The sequence below is a fragment of the Cygnus olor genome, chromosome 1 (genome assembly GCF_009769625.2).
Source record: "Cygnus olor isolate bCygOlo1 chromosome 1, bCygOlo1.pri.v2, whole genome shotgun sequence".
Classification (NCBI taxonomy): Eukaryota; Metazoa; Chordata; class Aves; order Anseriformes; family Anatidae; genus Cygnus; species Cygnus olor.
In genome coordinates this window covers 59,914,747-59,927,990 of record NC_049169.1, presented here as the reverse complement: position 1 = coordinate 59,927,990, position 13,244 = coordinate 59,914,747, and the positions used below count along the sequence as shown (strand labels likewise).

Below are 13,244 nucleotides of genomic sequence, written 5' to 3'. Positions count from 1 at the left end.
GTGAAAAGCAATTGGCAGCAGAGTGAACACACTGAGACACACAGTGTCAAGGCAGGCATTCTGCAGTGCAGCAGACAGGACCCATGCTGTTCTGTAATACATAGGTCAGTCAGGCAAAGAAATTGAATATATGTGTATTATTTTTTACACCACCTACTAATGAGACAGACAAGCCCTCAGACCTCAATCCTACAGCATGACCAAGGGGGATAGTCACTTCCAGGCCCCCTTCCAGCCTCCCATATGAGTTCAATTACTATGGCAGGCTGGTTCCTGGCATCAGGACAGGCAGACTCTCTGAGTTTTTTAAGATGCTTGGGTATTTAGCTACACTACAACACTCATCTTTATAAATGTATTGTTTTCATTTCATAGGTAAAGTCTACAAATACCCAGTTTACGATGATTTTGACTTCAGTGAACGACCACTGTTTACCCAGCCTCTCATTAACACGTATGCTGTAGCTGGTTACAATGCTACTTTGAACTGCAGTGTTCGGGGCAACCCCAAGGTACAGCAAGCTCACAGCAATATCCGTTAACACAGAGAAAGTTAACCTAATTTGTCTCACAAGCCAAGCTGAATAAAAGAGTGGTGTGGGCTCTAAATCATAAAAAAAAAAAAAAAAAAAAAAAAGGACTAACCCAGGCAAAGGACAAAACTTCAGGAAAAGGCTGGGCTGTACAGGGACCAGAACTGATGATAGTAAAGGTTGTTACTAAAATAAAGCTATAATTATTCTAAAAAAAGCTAATTATGCTTTAAGTAAGTGCATTGCAAAAATACTCTGGGAATACCACATTGGTTCTCAGATGCATTGTCTCCCAGATTATTTTGAGTTTTACCTTTTTGAGATTTATTTTCTGATATGATTGATTGATCTAGTAAAATGGGAACTCTAGAGAGTTTATGTCCACTCTTCACAGTTTCTGTCTGTTCCTTCTGTAAACTGCAGTTGAAAACATCCTTATTGACTTAGACTAATTGGAAGTCAAAAGCTATGGCTGAGGTGTTTGCTATTATTACACAGCACCCCTTATATCAATAACAGGCTTATATTTATGACTTTAATGATATGATCGAAACTGCACTGAAAACACATGCTTTAAAACAAAGGCATGATGTAGCCCGTGTTTGTTTGAGTTAACCATTATTTATTTTCTATGACTGTTTTATCTATTTTGCATCATTTCTGGATTATTCAGCTTTAACAGAACATCACAAACAATGGTAAAAATATTTCCTTTCATAGATCTGTGCATGTGGGTTTTCGTTTGTTTTTACCACAGCCCAAAATAACCTGGCTGAAAAACAAAGTCATTATAATGAATGACCCAAGGTACCGAATGTTCAGCAACCAAGGTGTCTGTACCTTGGAGATCCGCAAACCCAGTCCATATGATGGAGGCACTTACACCTGCCGAGCAGTCAACGAACTTGGAGAGGCAGAAGTTGATTGCAAACTGGAAGTAAAAGGTAAGAGTTTTAAATCATTGCAAATGCACTGTTTGTTTGAACAAACTCTTCATGGCAGATGCAAGAAGTATGCAAGGCAAAAGGGAGTTTAAACAATTTTTTTTTCACAGGTGAAAATAATAACTCGGTGTTAGTACAGAATAAACTACATTGGTAGTTTTGTTTTCTTTTTTAGGGCTGTGTTGTGTTTATACTGCATCATTTTTCATTCATTTATTTATTTATTTATTTATTTTTTCCCCAACCCCAATTCATACATTCGGTGTTTGCAAGGACTCTTTCACAAGTGACACAATGTTAGAATATAACTCTCAGAGCTCTGACACTTACCTGATAAACTGTAGTAAGACTCAGCCATAGAGCTCTTTGAAAACACATTAAAAATCATCTCGAATAGGATACGGATCTCTAAAGGAAATGGCAGTTTTGTCTGCTTTAAAATGATGTATTAAACAAAAACATTTGTTTCCAAAGGAAAATTCTTAATGTAGTTTGTTAGCAAAGCCATGCAGCAAAAAAAACCAATACTGTTCTCAAGGACACAAGCTAGTTGATATAATTGCTGTATTTGCTTTAGGAACAAAACATTTAAAACTGAATTTTCAAGCACAGGGAAGGGGAAAAAAGTAGGTCAGACCCTTACCACTGAGAACAAATCTTTATTTTCATCAATAGAAACGTTCTTATGAATTCCAGGCGATTTGGCATTGTCTGGGATACCATGAATGGCAATAAGATTTGGATTGGACTACTAATGAATAATCTTAAGGCTGTATTTTTCAGAAAACTACTTCCTAGGAAAAGATGGGGTCATATTTAGTTGGAACCCCAAAGGCTTTTGGTTCATGGAAGTTTGAGGTTATATGGGTGGAAAGCTGCCTAAAGCCAGCCAGTAAAAAGTGTCTCAGTCAGGAATTTAGAGAGAATTTAGGCTATCTGAATATTGGCCTAATTTTATTACTGTCATCATGCTTGTCTGTAAAGAAAGCCTTACTATTTAACATCCTTATGCACGGCATTGTGTTTATTTTAGATTTCATTTTCCATTTTCTGATGTATCCTGTCCCACAGCTCAAATTTGCTAGCAAGAAGCCATTTCAATAAATGCTGGGTCTACTAATTTGAACATTTAACTAAGATAATGGAAGTATGTGTAATATCATGTTTCTTAACTGTCGTGACTTATTCTTAAGTTGTTGTCTTTAAAAGGTAATGTACACATCTTGGATGTATGAATCTTTTCCATGATCACAAGCAAACTTTCTATTTACAGCATAGCAGAAGACCTCATCACCTGAGAAGGTTGCTTCATCTATTTTTTTTATACTGAAAGGCAAAAGCCAAGTTAGTTTTGCTATTCCATCAAGCTTTCTAGTATTTGGACAATGCTGTCAGATACACGGTCTGATTTTTTTTTTTTTTTGGGTGGTCCTTTGGGGACCCAGGAGTTGGACTCAATGATCCTTGTGGGTCCCTTCCAACTCAGATATTCTGTGATTCTATGATTCTAAGTCCCCAAGCATTAAAATCCTTTCCCACATTTACACTCAATTGTAACATTTTAATCTTTCAGCACTTTGCTTGTAGTACAACCATATTTTACATTTTAAAAGTATGAAGCCTTTTATTTGTCCTCTGTTTAATTATTTTTCCTTTTTACATTTGATGTGCAGAATACCATAAAATGTTTTTAAGACAAGGAGAAAAAAACCTAATCTGTCAAGTTTAGGAACTGAAAATTTTTTCCATTGATTACATATTATTCTTCAGTAACTGCTTTTACAGCTGTTGTGAAATACAGTTGTTTCTGTTCATCTTGAAACTTTTTTTTTTCACTGAATCGGGTTGAAACACAGTTTGATGCTTTTGAAGCATGATATACACCCAATGTCTTCACTCAGCCTCTCTTTATATGCAAGTTTCCAAGATTTTGTTCACCATCAGTAGAAGTTGCTCTGTGTTAGTGCTCTTAAGAGCCAGGCATGGAGTGATTTTGCCTTTCACCAATACTAATAGGAATTTAATTTCTTACTATTGCACATTTACATACTGGTATGTGAAATACACTGAAAATGGTTAGATGCTTTTCCAGTCAATTAAAAGTAATTTATCTAGGGGGAAAAACAAAACCAAAAAACATGTTCTATTCACTAAAGTAGTTACTAGGTGCATTTGAGATTTATGTCCTTGAGGATTTTTGCTGACAAGTATTCATCTAATTTTCCTACTTGCCGTTCTCTGAGTAGTGTTCTGAAACAGAGAGCACATGATCCACAATGTTTGCAGGCTGCCTACTTTCCCATCTGCAGCTGATTCTTTCTACAACAGTTGCATTAAAGATTTTATTTAATATATATATTATATATATATATATATGGCAACATGGCAACAAATATTTAGGGTAGATAACACAGAGTAGTGAAGTGTGAGAATTCCTGTAGAGGTTGTAGAGCTTTAGGTACTATGAGCCTTTAAGAGCAGCTTAGAGGAATGACTGCAGTAAAAATTTATTGTTTGGGTTAAGGTATGCACTAAATGGTATCTCAAGATTGCTTCCAGCTCTGTGATTTTAAGTCAGTTCTTAACATTGTCAACATACCCTACCACCTCAGTTAAATTCAAGCATCCCTCCAATCATTTATCCCAAAGGAAACCTTGGATTGATGCATGAGCATGATATCATGTCCTAACGGCTGCAGTAGTCATCCTATCAGCTGGTTGCAGTACATCCTACAGTCTCACTTGCTCTGGCACCGCACCTCTGGGTTGTAGTTGAACCTACCAACATTGATTGGTACAGTGAGAATGAGGATGTAAGAAATACTTCCTGTAGACAAAATTTAATCGATCCTTCCTATCTTTTAAGCAAAATCCATTGATTGCAATATGTTTGTAGCATAGACATTTCTACATTCATAAATATCTTTTTTTTTTTTTTTTTTTTCTCAAAGAAGTAATATTTTCTTGAAAAGACCAACTGAAAAATGGAATACTATGCTACAGACATCTTCCTCAGAACATTTTATTCTACGGTGTTTTGGGTTTACATCACGTCTGAAGGATGTCCTCCAAAATGCAGTCTGCTATTCAGCATCCCACCCAGACTATGTGTTGTCTCTCTCTTCTTAGCTATGTGACAGGGTGCTTCATTAACCCAAAATCCCACCTTCCCTAGTTAACTGTTTTGGAGCCCAGTCTCATATCAACCATCACCTACTGTAGTACCACTTCCTACCACGCCTGCTTGGTCTGTGTTTCTCTCCCAACAACTCCTTGCCCTCGCTGAGATTCTTCTCTGCATTCTGGCAGGAAAATTGGCCACTGTTTTAAGTGTCCTGTTTGAAGACTGCTCAGATTAGCAATTTGTGGGGTTTAGACACTGGACATCTGTTGTAAGTGTTCAGTGCTGACGCTCTTAATGTGACTGGCAGTTCAACTGATGAATTCAAAGGGAATAGGATTAAGCACAGACAACAGCTGTAGCTTGGCAAACCAGAGTAGGCTCAGGGTTTGCTATATGACACAGACAAATACAACTGAATATTAAATGACCGGAGCATAAAAACATAATTGAACCTTATTTCAACCTTCTATTGATTTTTATGTTGAAGTCTCCTTCTCTTAAGTTTCCCAGACTGTTTGTTCATTTAGGAGGGCTCTTCAGATGACTGCACATCACAATGACGTGCAGTGTTATGGATTCTGACTCACTGGAAATGGATTGCAGTGTGTGTGTGTGTGTGTGTGTGCACATTTATATGTATAGCTTTAAACTGGTTCAGCTTTAGTCCAACAAGTAACAATCAGGGTACTAATTCGTAATGTTGAGATACAGTTGAATGGTGACTGAATAGGATCAACAGGCTCAAGGCAATGCTGCGTATCTGGTGAATGTATGAACTACAGTGGTATTACTATAAATCCTGGTGTAGTAAGTCATGCTAAGGATCTCTATACCATGCAACAGTATACATTGCAGTAAGTAAATCTTCCTTATGACGGAGAAAAGAAGCTCTAGCCAACTACTTCTGAGTTGTTGGAGATCTGAAGTTTATTATTTTAGGTGACAAAACTCCTAGTTGTTATTAAATTTAATGCTTATTTCTTGAATGTTTTCATGATAATTATTTAATAATAATAAAAACTCCTTATTTTATCCTCAGAAAGGTTCTACATTTACTGATGTTATTTCAGACAGACGTTACATCACTCTTTTGTTTTCAGTTTTGCTGAGTGAACTTAAAGAAGGCTGCTCAGTGAGCAGCTCAGTACAATTGCATGTACAATGCCTTTTTTATAAATATGCTGTGCTGAAAACGTCATGTAATAGAACTTAGAGATAACAGTAACTCTACCTTTATCTTGAAAGATGATGTGCATAAACTGAATTTTATGATTTATTTTTTCATACTTGTCTTACTAAGGAAAATAAAAAATGTATGTCTTAAGTTTGTTGAGGTAGATCCTTAAATATGGCTATAAATCTTTCTTTATTGTAAGGAAATGTTTTCTTTTCATTGACCTCAGTGAAGCTGATAAGATTCAGTTAAAGAACTGTGCTTTTTATCATGAAACATGTTGTTGGAGTATGTCTATCTTAAGAGTGAAATCAAGGTTGGTGATCACTGATAGGTTGATTATAGCTAAGATGCTGTATGAGAAATATTAAGAAATATGGTGTTAAAGTCAACTTGGAAGAATTTCAAATGCAAATAAATACCACTATAAATATTCTAATTCTGCAGTGATATATCAAGGAGTAATTAACCCAGGAGAACCATTCTTCTTGGCGGGGAATAACCAGGTTTATAATAAGCATACTCCTCTGGACATTCCATCTCATTCCCTTCCTCTCTTTTCACATTCAAACGCATTTTCTGCATGCAAAGTGTGTATTTATTTGCTTTTTTTTTAGAATAAACTAGCTGGCGTCTCATGGCATACAATGTTTATGTCACATGAGCAAAGAAGGCCAAATTAATCAAGGATATAGGAATTTAACAACAGAGTTACAAAAATTTTAGCCATGCTTCTGCTATGCCACTGGGCATAGAACTACTTGTACGTATGAAGAATTATTTAATGACTGTGATTACCACTGACCAGAACACTTAGACCTTTCCAAGAGGCAGAATTTTGCACCTCAAAAACCAGATCTTGGTTAGTTTGCAGAATTACTGAAATATCAGAAGTATCATAAAGTCATTTGCTGTGCTTAAAAGGCATTCTTTATTACAGATTTGGTTTTGGTTACAAATTAGTGCTCTGAATGATAATCTATGCCTGAACTTAAACTACAGGATCTAGGGAAAAAATCCTGATCCAATTGAAATCAGTGGAAATTTTATACTTAAAAACATATATTTTTATTTCATTGCCTTTACAGTTTATTTTAAATTTGGGTTCATTGGGATTACAATGGCAGAGAATTTGGTCGTTTCAATAGAATTTTTTTTTTTGCTTGCAACCTTGCCCAAATCCAGAATATTAGCAGAGCAGTTTTAAAATTGTAGAAATGCCCAGAAAGTAGTCTCCAGTATTTTATACATCCAAATTTACTATTTCAAAACTAAAATATGCTAAGAAATTAGGCTAGATAATGTTCTTGCAATATTTGAAGTAGTAAGGTATTTTTTTTAAATGGCTACAATAGGTATAAAGTTGAGTGCTTTTATATATACACATATATATACGTATTATAAAGTCAAAATGTTTAATTAAAGGTAAAGACTTCTATAGAGTAAATGGCATGTTTTAAGTAATGCAAATGTGGATATGTGACAAAGTACATACTTTAGTACACAGGTATGTAATTAGTCTGTACTTGATTATTTTGCCTTACAGAGTTTCAACATATATATATATGTTTCAGTGTTATGTGTGTGCTTCTTTTTCCCCTGGTGGAAAATACTATATATATATGTGTTAGCTTCTCTGAAGCTACATTTGGAAACTATTATAATAAATGTCATTTGCATAATTTGGTTACCATCTATACTGTAGACTAATTACAGGATTTACAGTTACTTGTACATATTAATATAGCTTTTACATATTAATGATAATTTTGAAGTGGAACTGGATCCCTACCTTTTACTCTCCATGTGTTTCAATTCCCACATTATTTTACATGACTAAGGATTAAAACATCATCTTGGCATAATCGTAAGCATAATTTCACTCAACATTTTCTCTCTACTTTTGTGTTTGAGATTAAATTGTTACTTCTCTTTCTCTCTCTCCCTTAGTTACACAGTAAGGATTTTTGAATGTATATTGTCATCTAAGGTAAGCTTTCATATGGTACTTGCATATGAAGCTTATGTCTGTTTACACGTCATACAAAGTCTTGCCTAGTATGGCATGATTTTCATTACGTCACTTAATGAAAATGTTTTTTGAAATGAGTAGCATGATAGTTTTAATGCATGCAAAGTCAGATTTGTATAATAATTGCTTACAGTAATCCCGGTTAGTAGTACCTCCCACTACTTTCTACCAGTGCATGTTTCAATGGAATTTAACACAAGCACAAGTTAGCATGAATAAAACGCATTTTGCATTTACAGACAGTTATTTTCATATAGGAATATACCTCTACATAAATGAAATATTTATTCAACATTTAATTCAATTTAAAAATGAATGATTCATATCACAATTTGCACTACATGAGTTGAAAAGAATGCTAAAAAGCATGCATCTTTTTGTCTGCATTGTGCATCTATCTAAGTTCGGGAGTTTTGCAACAATGCAACTGTTAAATGAGACAGTACAGTCTCATAATCACTAGTAACTAATAGCACCTTAATTGGTTAATCCTTGTGTCAATAAAGGTTATAAATACCTAAAATCAGCACTCAGGATAAATGCTGTATGTAAGTATCAGCTCAGTTGCATTTAGCTGAAGCATTCACAGACAGTGATGTCTTCATCCTGACAATGTGCTTTTGCTTTAAAATTATATCCGTGTTCCAGAAAAGGCTGAGAAGGTAAGTACAGTTATCAGTGGGTGATTTTGCAGCTTGTAGAACAGAATATCTATGCAGAATTATACAAGGAATAAATATCAATGGTATGTTGCTCTCTTACCACAAATGCCACCCTTCCTCTTGAGAAAGGAGAGCCTCTATTATTTTTAGCAAAATATTTATCTTTTTTTCCCATTGTTTCTGCCACATGTCATTTGATTTCAATGAAATTTACAGAAATACCATGTATTTAGTTTCTGCTACAGGTTTCTGTAACGTTTTTTTTTTTGTTGTTGTTTGTTTGTTTTCAAATGGCATGAAATTTCAGTTCTAATTTGGATTCTTTGTATTAAATTACTAATTCTACATCAGCGGGATCTGGGGTGCCCTAGCAGGTGTGTTAGACACTATGTGCACATTTTTTCTGGGCAGTGAAAGGAATATTTTGTTTTGGAGTCATAAAACTATTAAACCTACTTAAAAAAATCTTTTGCCTTGTCCATTTTTCCAGAACATCAAACAAATCATTGAGTACTTCTACTAGATTTCTTATAAGCCTAGGTTTCTGTTTTAGCGCAGCGATTTAAAATAGGTTTGGTTCAGCTTTTTACTCACAGTGGCTAAGCCACAGTAATTAAGCTTATGGACCTAAAAGGCTGGGGGTGTTTCTTCTGAATTGACTTTTCAGTGAATATTGATGCTGACCACCACAAAACTGCAAAGTACATTTTTTTTGAGTTTCTTTTTAAAGACAGGAAACAAAGTTTGGGCAGGGCTAGAGGAAACAAAGAGGGTCTTGTGAGCATGCATTCACTGCTGCAGTTAATGATGACACAAACATGGAGCAAATCTTCAGCTCCCACAGCTTTGAGATCAACCATCACCAGCTCCAAGCTCTGAGAAAGCTCCCCTATGCAGACACCATATGCTTCAGCACAACGTACAGCTTGGCTGGAGAGCAGGGCAGCCCCAGCAGTAAGCAGAGCTTTCAGAGAGGCAAGCTAATTTCATGTCATCTGTTTTTCATTCACAAGTGAATCCAAAATCATTCTTCATACTTCTGCTGGAAATGAAAATTTTGACTTCTGCCAATTCTCTCTGCAGTCTAAATTTAGGCACCTCTGTCTAAAATCCTATTTTTTTTCCATATATATATTTACATGTGTCATTCCAGCTGTTACTTTCAAGCAAGGTGGTAAATATTTTGCTAAATACTTATAAACCATTATAAGACCCAACCCTAGAAGAATTTGAATGTCTCTGCATGTATCCCGCAACTGTTTGGTATCAGGTGTTTTCTCCATTGTTCCTTCTGTGCTGACTTCCATCTCCAACTGCGCTCCACCCAGCCTAATGGAAATCCAGGAAGGTCGCTTGCAGTGAAGCTATTGTGTGGTGAGCAGAGACTTAGCCGAAATTAAATTCACCCTGTGCAAGAGGACAGGAAAGTTCTGTGTAATACAGAGATTAAATAATGGCTAATTCTTGTGCCAGACTTTTGAACAGGGATGAATTTTATCCCATCTTAAAATGAGAGGTATACAATAGGGACTGATTAAATCTTTGCCACTTAAGCCAGAAATTAATGGTACAAACCTATTTATTTCTCCAGGGATCTTCAACCTGAAAAATTGTCTTGTCCCTTGTTTGTAGGTGGACTTTCATTCTTCAGACTATTAATGGATGGAGTGCCTCCGCATATCATCGATTCATATATGCGTGAAGTACAGGGAGACAAAACTGAGGGGAAGTGAGAGTCCAACCACAGTGCTTCCTGCCGCCACCCTGGAAACTGGTAGCCAAATTACAGCATTTTAATTCTTGCAATGACAGAACAAATGTGTGGCTGCAGATTTTTTCTTCTTCTTTTTTTTTCCCATCTTTCTCATTTATTGTTTTGTTTTCCCTACCTGTTCTTACTGAAAAGAAAGAATACGCATGGATTGCTTTGGGGTTGAAATGAGATGAACTGAAGACAACACACACTTTGTAATGTTCAGCTTTGTTTTCTGTTTGATATTGTGTTTGTGCTTTTTTTTTTTTTTAATGAGGAAAGAGGAGAAGCTGTGTAATAATAAACATGAGGAAGCGGTCAGAGTTGGTACTTGGTGGTACAAAACATACCTTTGTCAGACTGAAAGTACATGGACTAGCCAGTAGCTGTGCAATAAGACCTTTGGAATACATACCTCTTGGATAATGTATCTTATTCACTTGAGAATTGTTTAACAAAATACAGTTTTACTATAATATAATTAATACATATGTACTTAATGATCACTTAAGCTGAACATACCTTCCTTTAGAAGTTTTGATTTTCTAAATCCGGCCCATCAGTCTCTCAACTGAGCTGAAATTGTTTTATTTAATGTACAATAAATATGAAGTGTTTAAGATCTATCAAGTTGTTGTTTCCTTGTTTGCTTTTTTTTTTGTCTCTGTATTTCTTATTTCTTACTGTATTTCTTATTTAATTTACATGTACCATAAAGCAAGAAATTGAGCCCACCACACAGAGTGGGACACTTCCCTATCATCCTATCACTTATGTACCTGTTCTCACTCCAGCCATATAGATAGTTTTTTTGATTACTGACTAGTGATTGATCCTCAATTATGCTTTATAAAAGCAAGAGTCTACTAAAAACAGTAGTACCAGTAGTATCTTTTGATGTCAGTACATTTCCAAGCAAACATCTAGCAGTTAGTAATTATGCAATAATAAATGAATTTGTTACTATGAACTACCACTGCTGAAAAAGTGTTTTTGCATTAGAATTAACATTTCTTTCACTTTGGGAATCTGAATACCTTTTCTCACTTTTTTTCTTTTTTCCTGTAAATCTCACTCATTCTGATATCCTTTTTCTTCCTTCTCTCCTTCCTGTTAATTTCCTCTATGCTTCTTTCTGTGCAAGGAAGCAGTTCTCCATTCCCAGTGATCCTGGACACCTCCCAGTCTGCATTTCAATCTGCCCCTGCAAAAACCATTTTTGTTTTCTATTCACACCTACACATGAAAGAAAACAACATCACTACTAAGAAGAAAATTCCATAAACGATTATTAATTTCTCTTTATTCTGTGTCTCACAAGCGAATTGGGTCTTCCTTCATCTGTTTTGATGCCTAAGAGGTTGTGGGAGAGGGTCAGTTTGAATACGTCATGCAGCTTTAAGCACACCCCAGATTTAAAATAACACGAGTCTGATGGGATATATCATGGTTAGCACCAAAACTACAGTTATTTTGAGTCTGTGCTTTTCACTAAGCTAAGGAGGATATGCATAGCCAGCTTCAAGCTTATTAATCTGCCCCATCTGTCTTAATATACCACACATAATAACCTGGTGGCCAGCACGAATCTCAGCGTCTGTAGGCGCTGCTGATGGAATTAGCCACTCTAATTTGTACCAGATGCCAGCAGTGTTAGCAGACAAGCTGAACTAAGCTACTTTTCACCGTGTGAACAGCAACCATTATATTCAGATGCCCTTAATTCCTTCCGAGTTGCACTTACCAGTGGCTGCACATCAGGCTTGAGATGCACACGCCAATACTAAACACTGGCTATTGGGCTGTAGCTGGAGTTCAGATGAGCGGGTATTAGTATGTTATAAATTCATGATTTCACTAAAAGCACTGACCAGCCAAGCCTCTGGATTAAAAATTAATTGAACATGACTTTGAGAGGAACGATAGTCTTGGATGGGCTAGGAAAGGAAATTCTAGTAAGTCTAAAACAGGTTGCAGAACCTTCATTAGGGAATAACAAAAGATAGAGTTTTGATTTACGATGAGTTGCCTGATGGAATTCTCCAGGGATGGTGTTCAATAGATGAAGTGACCAAAACCACAGAGTTAATATAAAGCTTAATTTTGAAATCTATAATTAATATCACCTTGGGAGAATGAAGACACAGCAAAGATAAAAACTACAGGCAAAACAACCTGAGAGAATGGAAGCAGCAGCAAAATATCATGCCGTAGAAGACATGGCCCAATTCTCCCAAGAAGAAATTTCTCCAAAGTAAGCTCACGTGGAATTGCCAGGAGATCGGTGAAGTAATAGAGGACAGCAAATAAAACTTGGTCACGTGATATAAAGTAACAGCAAGATGTTAGAGCTCCAGGAGAAGCGAAACTAGTAAAACGATTTTATAGCTTATGGTTGTATTCTCTGATGTTCAATATGTGAAGCTAGTTTAGTCTTCAAGTACTCTCATTATTCACACCACCTGTTTGATATGTACTCTTGCCAAATGACTGTTAGTGTTGAGGTTAGAGTTCAGCTCTCCTTCAGTAGCACAATTTATATGGATTCTCTTTTCCACTCACTTTCACAAACTGCATAGGAATTTAGTACTTTTGAAAACTTTACTTTGGTGTTCAGTTTGACTGAAATAGGTCAAGGAAAGTTATCTGGTATGAGTAGGCAGACCCAAACACATATACGTGTGTATACATACACAGAAAAAGAAGAATCAAAGTTAATTTAAAAAGTTTTATTTATTTTTAAAGAAGACAGAATACAATATTTTTGGCTTATTTACTTCTCTTGGCTTGTTCTTCTTGCTCATGAAAGGGCATTTGGCTTATAAATGTTAATGCTGCATAAATAAGCATCTTTTCTTAAACAGCTGTGTGTGGAGCTTGATACAGGCACTGTAGTCACCCATTAACACTGAAAACTCATGGCTAGTGTCAGTCCAGTTTTTCCTCACTGAGAATAACGTCACAACTAAAGAAAATGGAAGAGAAAAACAAGCAAATCATTTAAAGAATGCTTGAGTCAGGA

The 13,244-nt window shown here is 35.8% G+C and overlaps 1 protein-coding gene across 4 annotated transcripts in view; it reads left to right on the top strand.

Annotated features, from left to right (window-relative positions):
* Positions 1-10,848, top strand: part of MYBPC1 (myosin binding protein C1) — an 80,972-nt gene extending 70,124 nt beyond the window's left edge. For 3 of the 4 annotated variants that reach the window (XM_040544943.1, XM_040544942.1, XM_040544941.1), the window contains 4 exons: positions 376-512; positions 1,291-1,477; positions 7,726-7,765; positions 10,102-10,848. In XM_040544943.1, coding sequence (XP_040400877.1) covers positions 376-512; positions 1,291-1,477; positions 7,726-7,736 — 335 coding nt within the window. In that variant the 3' untranslated portion in view covers positions 7,737-7,765; positions 10,102-10,848. The remainder of the gene's footprint in view (positions 1-375; positions 513-1,290; positions 1,478-7,725; positions 7,766-10,101) is intronic. The other variant, XM_040544944.1, reaches the window with a different exon arrangement.
* Positions 10,849-13,244: the final 2,396 nt, after the last annotated feature.